Here is an 11,784-nt window from a genome sequence, read left to right on the forward strand (position 1 = left end):
GTTTTTCCTTCAGCTACTGTTTAGTATTCCCGTAGACTTAGCAGACGACGTTAGTTTGCTTCGTCTGTTGTTTCGACAAGTTCGAAGTTTCGAACTGTTTGGCTTTGGCAAGCAAAGTTTTTGTAAATTTTGTTTTCTCATTGTGAATTCAACTATCTATCGGCCTAATAATGCCTGACAGTAAGATCATTGCTGTAATTTTTTATTGAAATAATGTATAGTAACTTTAAATTGAATTTCGTTTCAGGAGATGGGCAGGACGCTGGACCTGGGGAAGCGTAAGAAATGATTCATTCATTTAGACCATGTTCCAAATTAATGTAGCTTATTGTTTTTATTTTTTAATCCGTAGATCCTCCAGGTTGACAAACGATGACTTCCGAAAGTTGATGATGACACCTCGTGCTGGATTTGGATCAGGTTCAGGTTCTTCAAGTAATTTGGGGATGGGGTCTGTTCGAGGAGAGAGTAGTGTTCGTAAAACAACACATGGGAAAAGTGACCAGAAAAGAGCTAAAAAAAGGTGAGACACTCATTCAAACTATGCATTAATAGTTGTTAACGTCTTTGAATAATTTTAGTGAATACTTGAAAGAGAAAAAAGAAGAAGAAGAAATTCTAGCTGAACTTGCAAAAAAATATCGCGATCGTGCTAAAGAAAGACGAGATGGAGGCGAAGCTTCTGGCCCTGATGCGTTAGCGACACTTGGAGCTTATCGTGCTGTAGCACCAGATATAAAATCGTACTACAGTCATACTTTTCTACTGAAAAACTTCAAACAATCAACATGAATCAAATTTCTTTTACAGAACAATGGATGCTGCTGAACGAAGGAAACAAATGATCCAAGAATCAAAGTTTTTGGGTGGTGACATGGAACACACTCACTTGGTGAAAGGTCTCGATTATGCTCTTCTCCAGAAAGTACGCAGTGAAATGGAGCAGTTTGAAGAAGAGGATGACGAACAACTCGAACAGGCTGTTGAAGGCGAAAAAAAAGAGGGAGAAAAGGAAGTCGAGAAAAAGAAGGAAGGTGACGATGAGATCCAGTTTAAAACAATTATAGGAAAAAACATTTTTAGGTAAAACTTCAACTTCATATCATTGAAATGATCATGAGTTAATTTATTGTTTTATTTATTTTAAAATGCAGGGCCGTATTCAGATCAAAACCACCTGAGCGAAACGAACATTTCCTTCCTGGTCGAATGGCGTATCTTATCGAGTTAGAAGATGAGAATGCCGAGTCAGACATACCAACGACCGTGTTGAGAAGCAAAGCTGATTGCCCCGGACTGGAATCCTTAGCCACTCTGTCTACAAATGACATTGTCATTAATAAGCTGACGCAAATTTTATCGTACCTCCGGCAAGGAAAAATCGGCAAAAAGCTCAAAAAGCCCAAAGAAAACAAAGACATGCCACCCCCGCAAATCATCCCCGGCCTGAAAGTCAACAAATCCACAATAGTAGAAGACACCATCTACAGCAATATCGGGACTTATGTGGCCCCGACAAAGGAGAAAACTGCCTCTAGTAGTTCACGTGACAGGGAAAGGCGAAGTGACAAGCGTGACTACTTTGACGACAAATCCCGCAAGGATAAAGACGGAGATGCTGATCGAGACAAGTCCAAGGATGCTTTGAAAAGCGCCGCAGTTTTGGAAGCTGAACGGACTCTGGGTGCCCTGCTAAAACCAGGAGCAGCTGATGCAAGTTTTCAATAATGATACTGAGTTTCATCTTTTACCAGTTATTGATTGTCTATTGATTCACAGAAACGAGATGGTGGGTCTTCCAAGAAGGCAGATAAAATGCTTTCTAAACTATCCGCTGAACCTGAAGGATATGCCGAATGCTATCCTGGTTTCGAGGAAATGAACGACGCTCTTGAAGACTCGGACGATGAAGCCGATTACTCAAAAATGGACCTGGTAAGAAATGATTAAAACGTTGATTGAAAATTGATTTTACAGATTCTTTTTGTAAACTTATTTCTCAGGGCAACAAAAAAGGACCAGTCGGTCGATGGGACTTTGATACAGCGGAAGAGTATGGTGATTACATGAACAAAAAGGAAGCCCTTCCTAAAGCTGCCTATCAGTATGGTATCAAGATGGCCGACGGACGCAAGACGCGCAACAAGACTGTTGTCAAAACAGATAAGACGGAGAAAGCGGAACTGGACCGAGAATGGCAGAAGATCCAATCTATCCTACACAAGCGTAAAGGAGGTCCATCGGGAGAATCACAGTAAGTTTCATAATTATTTCAAAATGTTTTCCTGTATAATTCATGATTTCTTATTCGTTTAGAAAACCGGAGAAGTCTGTTCGTCGTAATTGATATTTTTCATCATTGGTTTTCCTTCATTAACCATATTCTACTGTATTGACCGCGAAAATGTTTTCTAATGTTCCCAATTAACTGCATTCATTTAGGTACCCATCGTGAATGAAAAGATTTGTTTTTCGTACCCTCACTAGCTTCATATATATTTCATCACAAGTGCAGTGAAACAATTCCAGAGCATCAGTCAATTTCATTCCATTTTTTTTTCTAAACAAAAACTATTTTTGTGGACCAAAAGATATTCAACAAGACAGAAAGTGAGAAAAGTATATAGTGGTTCGTCAAAGACTGACCCATATAAAAAGAAAAAGGATAAACACACATGAAAGCCACCACAAAGCACACCAACGAGCATCGAAAGAGGGCATGTGACAATTATGGCACAACTCTATTTGTCAATCTTGTCTATCAAGAAGAATGAAGGGGTTGGGCTCATCGCAACGGGCCAAATGGATGGAAAGAAAAAAGGCTGCTTGGGAGGAGTTTTCCATTTCATCTTGAAAGTAGCGGATAGATAGATATATATCGTGGTTGCCACACATAGACAAGTCGGGAAAAAAAAGAAGAAAAATAATGATCGAATGTGTGGAATGTATCTAAACTGCAAAAAGAGAAGGAGGGTTGGTGCCAGAGAGGGAGGCCACAGCGACAATCATTGTAGTGATGAAGCTCGCAGGTGTTCGGTGCGCTAATTGTACTATATTTAGTAGGGGACGTTGGAGAACAGGTACGACACCGACTCGCCATTGTGGGTGCGTCGTACGGCCTCGGCGAACATCATCGAAACGTCTATCACCTTCAAGATGAGACAATGGCATGTTAAAAAAGAGCTAATGCAAAGAGTAGTGCTAATTTAGATTACCTGGATTTTGGAGCACTCTTTCATGTGTCTATCTTGAGGTATAGAATTAGTGACAACTACCGCCTCGAAACAGGCGTTGTTGATGCGTGATATGGCAGGGCCAGAGAAGATACCGTGTGTTAAAATGGCATACACTTTTGTGGCACCTGCTTCGAGTAGTCTGTAGAAAACGAAATTAAGACAATAAATCAAAAACTCCCCTTTAATTGAAAAACTGTTATTTTACTTGTCTGCTGCGTGGCAGATTGTGCCGCATGTGTCAGCCATGTCGTCGACCAGAATGGCAACACGATCTTTGACGTCTCCGACAAGAACCATGGCAGCCACTTCATTAGCCTTCTTTCGCTCCTTGTGGATCAAGGCGAAATCAACGTTGAGTCGATCGGCAATCGAAGTCACCCTGTTTTTCAAACAAATTCGTTGCAAGAACATTAAAAATAGAAACGTGGTTTTAGATCCTACCTTTTAGCACCGCCCGCGTCTGGCGAAACTATAATACAGTTGCGCCACTCCGGAATGTTTTCTTTAATCCACTTCAAGACGGCAGGTTCAGCATAGAGATTGTCAACGGGGATATCAAAGAATCCTTGAATTTGAGACGCATGTAAATCCATTGTAATGATATGATCTGCTCCAGCTACACTTAACATGTTAGCCACCAGCTTGGCTGAGATGGGGGCTCGACTCTGTCCTCCAGAATAAGTCAGTCAATCAAAGATTAAAAGAGAAAAAGACATAAACACTACGAAAAGAAAACCTTTATGTACGATTCCAACTAACAACTATTTAAGTTTTGACGGAACGTGGCACTGACCTTCTTGAAATTATTATACCCATAATTTACGCAAAGCTGTGTTTTCGCGCGTTGGCGATTTGTGAAACGTCAGGTTTCAGCAAGAAAGATAAGAGAGTACCTTGCAACTAATCATTTCCCTTACTGAAGAAGCATCGACACGAGAAATCCCATCAGTTGCACAAATCGCCATCATGAGATCTTGAAGTGACCATATTCGCAGCCAGGGCTGATACTGTACGCTTTTTTTGTGGGCTTTGAAGGATCGTTTTTTGGACAGGTGATAGGGAGGAGGCGGTGCGCAGATTTCAGGCAACTACACAGGACAGCTATTTTTGTTCAAACCAAAAGGGGAGCACTTACCGTGTGTTGCACTCCCTGAAAAATTGGCAACAAACGAGCTATGAGCAAACTGTGGCGCAGGACAACTTATTCAACACAACTAACAAATAGGGGGAGGGCAGTTAAGTTTGTTAATTGTTGTACACACAGAAAGGTTATTTTTTTAATACTTTAAATTTGGTCTACCCATTTAATGTTTCAACTGAGCTGCCGGGCATTCCAAAGAAGACGCAGGAATCTAAATTTATGTTTTCAACTATCTTTATGGTTCTACATATTACCTTGTCTTTTTTATCCTGTCTGGCGTAAGGAAAACATGGGATGACAGCGGTGACTCTTGAAGCAGATGCAATTTTACAGGCATTGATCATGATGAGTAGTTCCATTAGATTGTCGTTAATCTCTCCTGATCCACTCTGGACAATGTAGACATCTTCTCCTCGAACAGACTCTCCGATCTCGACACTTTGAAAGAATGACAATGATGAAGTGACTGACAGATGTGATATTTAAATAAAAATGACAAATTACTTGGTCTCGAGGTTAGAGAACTTTTTTGCCACGACTCGGCCAAGTTCGATGCCCAAACGGTCGACCACTTTTTGAGCCAAATCGGGATGAGAGGAGCCGCTGAAGACCTTAATGTTGGGCATCTTTCTGCCTAGATATTTCCCGACAGAAAACTTGGGGGAGAACTGGGCGGTGGGCTTATTTTTCAACAGACACCGGGCTCTTCAAAAGTTAAAATATAAAATAGGAACGATGTGTAATTTCTAAATTATTAAGATGTATTGATTTAATTACCTATTTCTGTCGGCACTGTATGGACCTGGCATTGGATGGGTTGCTACCAAATGGTACCAGGTGGCGCTACTTAATGGTGGTGGCGCTAATATGAGAAAATGCCTCAACAGGCTAGTTTTTAATTGGTGTCGATTCTCAAACTATATTAACCATTAATAGACTTATTTCTGAAAAGTATTAAAACATTTTTTAATAACATAAGATTTTTCGGCCATGTATTAAAGTTGATTGACATGTCAATATCTTTAAAAATTCAAAGGACGAACCGGCTACGCTGTATCTACCTGCGGCAAGATTGATAAACGGGCCTCTTTAGACCTACCTATAATTCTTTTTTACTCAAAATACTAGTTTATGATATAACGATAAATTTTGCGATCGTTGATTAAGAAATCATATTAACTCATTTCCTTGCAGATATGCTCCAATTCCAATCAAGGGCTCATGGGAGAATCGACTCCGTTAATATGTAGTACGTGACATGCTAGAAGCACGTGGAAAACGTCTGCTGTATCTATCATCAGACATTCAGTCTAGCAGACTAGCTTTTGACAGGCTGAGGCTGTGGAGTTCGATAGTTCATTGACCACCTTATCTCCGAAATCGGACTATGGCTAGATCAAGGTCGTGTACTCAAAACTGATGATGACGCAATGCCACATGAAACTGTTCAAGTAAACTGTATTATGCAACACCCAAAACCACGTGCGAAAGATATATCAAAACCTGAATTCAGTGGAATTGATTCATGACTAAACGTATTACCCACAGGCTACAGCTTGGTAGAGAACATTGATAAACATTCTATCAACATTTTTACCGGATCGGAATGGTGTCAGACTGCAGACTTTACCCCCAACGTGATACCAAAGAAAATGAACCAGATTGCATGTAACCTAAATTTGAAAACCAATCAATGAGGATGAATAATATCACTTTTTCACACTTTACAGGACGGACTAGAAATGGTTATAGGGATTATGCATTGATAATTACTGTGCCTCAAAATTGTCTACAAGTTGTGATTGAAATTGTTGGTTATAATATGAAAAGAGAAACGTTGGATGTGGGAGCTGCAACAAGAGAGGTATGAAATATGAGGTGGCCAGTTAGATTGCTTGTGTCAACTGATACTACTATTCTTAAGCAGATCATATTGAATTGCTTGCTGAGACAAATCATTGAAATCTTTTTGTAAGTTCATCTGGATGAAATCGAATGTGAAGATCTTTACTTATTTATGGTATAAAACCAGCATTCAGGAATTGTTTTTGCATTGGAGCTGGCTAAGTCAGAAAGATGACGGAATCGCGAGGTGAGGCATTGTCATCTGGACTGGACTTTTCATCTCTTATTCCACCATTCTGGGGCATCTGACGTAGACGCATAGCTTGAAAATAACCAAGTTCCGGCCTTCGGTCACGACCCTCAACCATATCCTTCACCTGATCAGTGAAATGTAATTTAAAACGATAATTTTTTTTTGTAAAATAACTTTTTTTTTTTTAAATATTAATACTAGTCACCTGTGATGAGTGAACGACAAGACCATTCTTATCGGTTATGATGTCACGAGTGTTGAGAATGTCGTCGACAGATATTCCCCGGCTGGCGTCATCTATTAGGATCGTCCTGTAGCCATGGTCTAGAGAATCCCTAGCTGTCGCGCCTTAAAAATGTTTTCCCGAGTCAGCAATTGCAGATATCCATTTCAAAGAATTATTTGCTTACCGACGCAAACATCGTAGGCGAGTCCGCAAACGTACAGGTCTGTAATTTTCTTTTTTTGCATCAAAGAACCTAGGTCCGTTTTTGACATTTTGTTGTTATCCCAGAAAGCTGAATAGGAATCGATATCCGGATGAACTCCTTTGTGGACTAGTATCCCATTTTCCAGTATCTACAGGGTGATAAATTGGTGAGTTACTTTCATAGCAGTACCTTAGAAATAAAGTAAAACCTTCATGGCTGGATGGAGCTCAGCTCCCCACGAATTCTGCACGCAATGCTTCGGCCATAGTTTTTGCTCGTTCAAGGGAGGCCCTTCGAAGACTACCGTGTCGTACGTTACCGCTTCTTCCGCTTTTTTCTGTTCGATAAAAGGTGCATGTAATAACTTAGGTAATCATAGGGATGAACGCGTTAATATCCTCCCCCCCCCCTCTACCCCAAATTTGTGTGATGGATCGAGAAATTATAAATAGTCCACTGCAGAAAGTCTGAGCATGCATGCGATCACCTTTCGTGCAGTAAGGGTCGGTAAAAAATAAATTGCGGCGTTTACTTTCAGATCTCATTAAAAGTAATTGCGTGTGTAGTGACGTACTTGGCTGGATGAGTGTAGTTTACGTTTGCCAACGTTCTCGATGAACGAAACGTGGTTGTCGGGATGCCAGTCGAGGGAGTAAAAAACCACTTCGAACGGTACGGTTTCCAGCAATTTGTTGGTAGGTTTTAGGACGTCTTGACCATTCTACGGTTATTGAGAAAGAATTAGAAATCGAGTCAACAATTTGAGTTATTTAAAACAAAAGGGTTTTACCTGCTGAGCTGGGCATTGGGATATGGACAGAGATCCGGTAATGAAATCATTTTGAACGTCGACGATAATCAAAGCGCTCACGGGACGAACGATCTAAACAATTCCGTCAAACGTAAATTCACTTTAATAGAAATTTTCGTGATCACACCCATCTCGCACTGAGGCCAAATGCCACACTCTACAAATAATTGCTTAGCCCGATTTACGGAAATAATAATAAAAAGGGGTGTATCAATCACGATTGTTCCCCCCGAAATTGGAGGGGGGAGAGTCTAGAAAAATTCAGGTGGGAGGCATGAGTGATTGAATTGCGTGTCGGTGTGTCACAATATTGCAGAAGTGTTGTGTGCCGCAGCAGCAGAGAGGCAAAGAAAAAAAAACAAACTTTTTTTTCCCATTTCAAAGCTTGTTTTTTCCCCCTTTTTCTTTTATATATATACACCAAGAACTTGTGATTGAGTAGCTTTTGTATTTATTTATAATATAGTGTACTATATGTTCGGCCCCTCATGGCTGGCCGGCAATAGTACGCGTGTTTCCCAACATCGCATAAACATGCCGGGTCAATTGAAAAGACACGCGATGGTAGTTCTCTAGCCCCACAGTTGCGTTTCTTTCCGTCCGATATATACACATTTTCTCTCCCATTTCTGTATAGTATTTCCTTTCCTTTTTTTTCCCAGGCGCTTACTGTTCCTATTCTCGAAATATCTATAATATACACGAGGTCGTTTTTTTTTCTTTACGACCGGTGCCTCGTGCCGCTGCACAACAAAAAGCTCAGCCCGTTTCATCGATCAACTTTACTTATTCTACGCCGTCTGTTGTCTAGAACACTCCCTCTCTCTTTCAAGGCCCGTTATCTATGATCGATTAAGTGTTTGCGTTTTGGTAATAAAGTTTGACTTATCGTACGACTAGCTCTATAACTACTACCACATGTTTTCAGCAACTTTTCCCTATCCAATAATACTTTCACCATTTTTCATTTGTTATTGTTGGAAACGGACGGACACAAAGAAAACAAAAAAGGACTTACGGGCTTGATCCAATGCTTCCAGCAGAAGGCAAACTCTTGGAAATCCACATAACCGTCCTGGAACAGGTAAATTTTGAATTTAGATTTTTGAAACAGCTACTTTTTGAATTTTTATTGAATTACTTGGTTTCGATCAAAGACGTCAAACATTTCCTGGAGCCGACTTTCCTCGATGGCGTAAGCTTTGCCCTGCTCATTGCGGAAGAGAGTACGACACAGGGCGGCAAAGTCGGACAACGTCATTAACCCGTCACTGTAATAATCATCACAACAACAAATGAAATAATTTTATGTTTTTAAAGATTTTTCTTCTTGAAAGGTGTTGGTGACGTCATTGGCCGAGCGGGGGGGAATTGACCTTCGCAAATGACCGGATCCAGTGAAAACGACCACCCCGTGGAAAGGGCCAATTCACAGCTTGTAAATTGTGACGGTGCGTACGTAGATAAGTATATCTACTCTATATTTGTACCTTAGATATCAAAACGCAAGGCAGTGAGGGGGGGGGGAGGCATTGTTGTGTGAACTGTGGGATCGATAAAGTTGCGTACGTCATCGTTTCGTGACCATCAACTAAGTCACTGGTGTAGTAAATAAAAGAAAATTCAAAGAGGACGTAAGTCTAGTGGGTTGGAGGAGCGCCAAGGTCTACACACAAACGGCTCGACAACTACCGAGTTGCCGATGAGGAAGCGCCGTTGTATTATGTGTATACATATGGAAGGATCGCGTGATTAGAAATTGCTATACCAAGAACAAAAAGAATAAAACTATCCGGATATCCAGTTGTTTTTCTTTTTTGCCAAAAGTCAGACAAGACCGGCCTTATTCAAATATTACTTTATGCAAATTTTCTTCCTACTTTTTTTCTATTCGCGAAAAACTTTACTACATTGAATTTTGTTTTTATTGTCTAGCAAATACTTTCAATATGTCGAATTTTTTGTCAGACAAAACTGCCGCAATGTCCCGCATCGTGCGCTGTCTCAATGACATGAAGTTTGCAGATTTGTTTGAAGGCACGGTTTGCTAGTTGTGCGTCACTTTATTATTATGACGCCTACTATTCTGGAACCTCCGTAAACATGGGGGGGGGGGCTGCATAGAATACGTAACGAGGGGAGGTTGGATGTCTAGTGGACTTGTGACACGAAACTGCAGAGTGTGCTAATTTAAGCGCGCGCTAGGATACCGTACACACAGGTCCCTCCTCTACTATACAAACTTGCCAACGTGGTGTTTGCTCTCTTTCATGCCTGTGCTCACACAACGGCTCAAAGGTCAAAGTCTCACCATCAGCACCTATTTCAACAAACCCAATGCACTTTTTCTTCTTCTTCTCTCCTTTAGATCCTTCCCGCGACTATCAAGTGGCTAAAAATAGCAAACGTCAATGAAACTTTGCTTATCAAATGTGTCATCACAAATATTAGCAGAGTGACATTTCGTGTACGTTTGAGTGCTCACTTTGAGTGCTCGTTTCATCGGACCGACTAATGCAAGACAATTAACTAATCGAATCTTGTTTTTTTCTTTTTTAGGTTTAGGCAAAAATTGGGAGGCTTGTTGTTGGCACCGATCGGTCGATATTTGAAAGGACTGGACGCGCATGGAAAGGTGTCAAGGTAGAAGCAACTTAGACAAACTCACCTGTCTTTATCGAATGCTTTGAAGCAGGCCTCCATGTTTGCTAGAAGAGTGTCGTCGTTGGTGTCGTCGACGGCTGGATGTTGTTGATCCTGATCCAGCAATTGAGCCAACTGTCCTTCGTCTGAGGCGATCAGGTCACTGCTGCTGCTACTGCACGGTTCGGCCATTCGAGCGGAATAGAGGCAGCCAAGGCAAGGCTAAAACCTTTTTGCCACGACTTGAGTAAATAGCTTCGGGTTGCTTTGGTAACCGTGGCACACGGGACAGTGCGGTCTTGTACGTACTAGCACACAGACGGGTTGTAGATATATTATTATAGGCTGTGCGCGCCAGAACTTGTCCCATTTCTCTCCCGACTTCCTTGTTCTCCTTCCCGTGACAAGCCCGTGTACACACAAAAGTTGATCCCCTCATAAAATTATCGAGATTATACAGCCATAATTGAATCAAATGTTGCAATCGCGATAAAATAGCTCAAACTTCACGAATCAACTGGGAAATCGAGTTGGGCGGGGACGCTTAGCATATCCTCGGTAGATCTATTCATTTCTTTTGGGTTTTTAAAATGGACTTGGAAATATTAACGTAACTAACATTTCTATCCATCCATCCGGATGGTATACTTTATTGTGATTGAATTGCCCCAAGCACGATTCTCCCCTTTACATTCTATGCCCAGTTTGACAACACGAACGCTGTCACGACTCGCCAGATGGCAATCAACGGGATTCGAGAAAGAAGACTAATGCTAACGTATATACACACACACACACCCCACCTATTTGTTTTGTTAGACTTAGATTCCCACCCTTTCGACGGCCTGAATTATATATGAGCGCCTCACGGGGGTCATAGAAAAGGGTAACACAACAACAAAACAGTACTACTAACCCCGAACTTTGTCGTCACGTCCTGTACAACTGCTGACTGGCTCCCACAAAATCGATTGCATCATCATCGTAATTATCTTATGCTTTTGAAAATGTGTGACGACGATATGCAGAGACTTGATACGATGAGTTTCTTACGTGATATTTGGCTTAAAGTAATGAGTTTGCGGATAGATTTCGCGGCATAGTATAGTCTCGCTTTTTTATTTTTATTTTACCTGATGTCAGTTTTAACAGTTGCTCCTCTGTCGTTTCTCACAGCGTGGTGTTAAACAAGAAGAAAGATTTTCACGGCTGGCGGCGCGACTCTACAGCACTACACTATTACTTTTGTAACCGAGTTGTGTTTTTTTTTTAAAGAACTTGCACAGAACGGACGAATCAATACACGCCAAAGTTGAACAAAATATATGACGGAATTTTCAGTTTTCACCGGCAGCCTGAACTAATGACGACGAAAGTAGAACGCAACTTCCGGTGCATCCATTACTGTCACGATTTCACACATT

At 41.1% G+C, this 11,784-nt stretch overlaps 3 protein-coding genes and 1 long non-coding RNA gene across 6 annotated transcripts; 2 read left to right on the forward strand and 2 right to left on the reverse strand.

The window, feature by feature from the left end:
• Positions 1 to 33: 33 nt before the first annotated feature.
• Positions 34 to 2,536, forward strand: LOC124207897 (protein Red-like). Its single transcript, XM_046605533.1, has 9 exons — positions 34 to 180; positions 248 to 278; positions 353 to 523; positions 582 to 743; positions 811 to 1,083; positions 1,155 to 1,713; positions 1,780 to 1,935; positions 2,004 to 2,254; positions 2,317 to 2,536. Exons 1-9 carry the CDS (start codon positions 171 to 173, stop codon positions 2,345 to 2,347), a joined length of 1,644 nt encoding a protein of 547 aa, XP_046461489.1. The 5' UTR covers positions 34 to 170; the 3' UTR covers positions 2,348 to 2,536.
• Positions 2,465 to 5,312, reverse strand: LOC124207900 (ribose-phosphate pyrophosphokinase 1). 2 transcript variants are annotated; one of them, XM_046605536.1, is made up of 8 exons: positions 5,155 to 5,312; positions 4,882 to 5,082; positions 4,632 to 4,815; positions 4,372 to 4,386; positions 3,678 to 3,901; positions 3,442 to 3,615; positions 3,216 to 3,375; positions 2,465 to 3,149 (listed from the first exon to the last, which is right to left on the reverse strand). In XM_046605536.1, the coding sequence occupies exons 1-8, from the start codon at positions 5,184 to 5,186 to the stop codon at positions 3,057 to 3,059; spliced, it is 1,083 nt and encodes a 360-aa protein (XP_046461492.1). In that variant the 5' UTR covers positions 5,187 to 5,312; the 3' UTR covers positions 2,465 to 3,056. The 2 variants fall into 2 exon arrangements, with proteins under 2 accessions (XP_046461492.1, XP_046461493.1); XM_046605537.1 differs by lacking the exon at positions 4,372 to 4,386.
• Positions 5,313 to 5,742: 430 nt separating this feature from the next.
• On the forward strand, positions 5,743 to 11,671 carry LOC124207906. The gene is made up of 9 exons (XR_006880175.1): positions 5,743 to 5,828; positions 5,926 to 6,613; positions 6,677 to 6,922; positions 6,990 to 7,072; positions 8,717 to 8,801; positions 8,875 to 8,990; positions 9,055 to 9,168; positions 10,277 to 10,360; positions 10,430 to 11,671. It is a non-coding gene; the product is annotated as an uncharacterized LOC124207906 (long non-coding RNA).
• LOC124207899 lies at positions 5,819 to 10,552 on the reverse strand. 2 transcript variants are annotated; one of them, XR_006880174.1, is made up of 10 exons: positions 10,386 to 10,552; positions 8,859 to 8,988; positions 8,736 to 8,792; positions 7,697 to 7,789; positions 7,481 to 7,627; positions 7,115 to 7,243; positions 6,886 to 7,054; positions 6,681 to 6,823; positions 6,389 to 6,599; positions 5,819 to 6,050 (listed from the first exon to the last, which is right to left on the reverse strand). XR_006880174.1 is itself a non-coding variant. In XM_046605535.1 (9 exons), the coding sequence occupies exons 1-9, from the start codon at positions 10,550 to 10,552 to the stop codon at positions 6,441 to 6,443; spliced, it is 1,194 nt and encodes a 397-aa protein (XP_046461491.1). In that variant the 3' UTR covers positions 5,819 to 6,440. The 2 variants fall into 2 exon arrangements, 1 of the variants encoding a protein (XP_046461491.1); XM_046605535.1 differs by having other exon boundaries at positions 5,819 to 6,599.
• Positions 11,672 to 11,784: the final 113 nt, after the last annotated feature.

Source organism: Daphnia pulex, chromosome 11 (genome assembly GCF_021134715.1).
Source record: "Daphnia pulex isolate KAP4 chromosome 11, ASM2113471v1".
Classification (NCBI taxonomy): domain Eukaryota; kingdom Metazoa; phylum Arthropoda; class Branchiopoda; order Diplostraca; family Daphniidae; genus Daphnia; species Daphnia pulex.

Bases quoted from the DNA above. Each gene is read 5' to 3' on its own strand.
- LOC124207897 (XM_046605533.1), top strand. The intron at 744-810 runs GTACTACAGTCA...TTTCTTTTACAG, and splicing joins GTAGCACCAGATATAAAATC to AACAATGGATGCTGCTGAAC. The intron at 1,936-2,003 runs GTAAGAAATGAT...CTTATTTCTCAG, and splicing joins ATTACTCAAAAATGGACCTG to GGCAACAAAAAAGGACCAGT.
- LOC124207900 (XM_046605536.1), bottom strand. From the start codon at position 5,186: ATGCCAGGTCCATACAGTGCCGACAGAAATAG. The intron at 5,083-5,154 runs GTAATTAAATCA...TAACTTTTGAAG, and splicing joins TACAGTGCCGACAGAAATAG to AGCCCGGTGTCTGTTGAAAA. The intron at 3,376-3,441 runs GTAAAATAACAG...CGTTTTCTACAG, and splicing joins ATCTGCCACGCAGCAGACAA to ACTACTCGAAGCAGGTGCCA.
- LOC124207899 (XM_046605535.1), bottom strand. From the start codon at position 10,552: ATGGCCGAACCGTGCAGTAGCAGCAGCAGTGACCTGATCGCCTCAGAC. The intron at 8,989-10,385 runs GTGAGTTTGTCT...TGATTATTACAG, and splicing joins AAAGCATTCGATAAAGACAG to TGACGGGTTAATGACGTTGT. The intron at 7,244-7,480 runs GTACGTCACTAC...TTTATCGAACAG, and splicing joins AACTACACTCATCCAGCCAA to AAAAAAGCGGAAGAAGCGGT.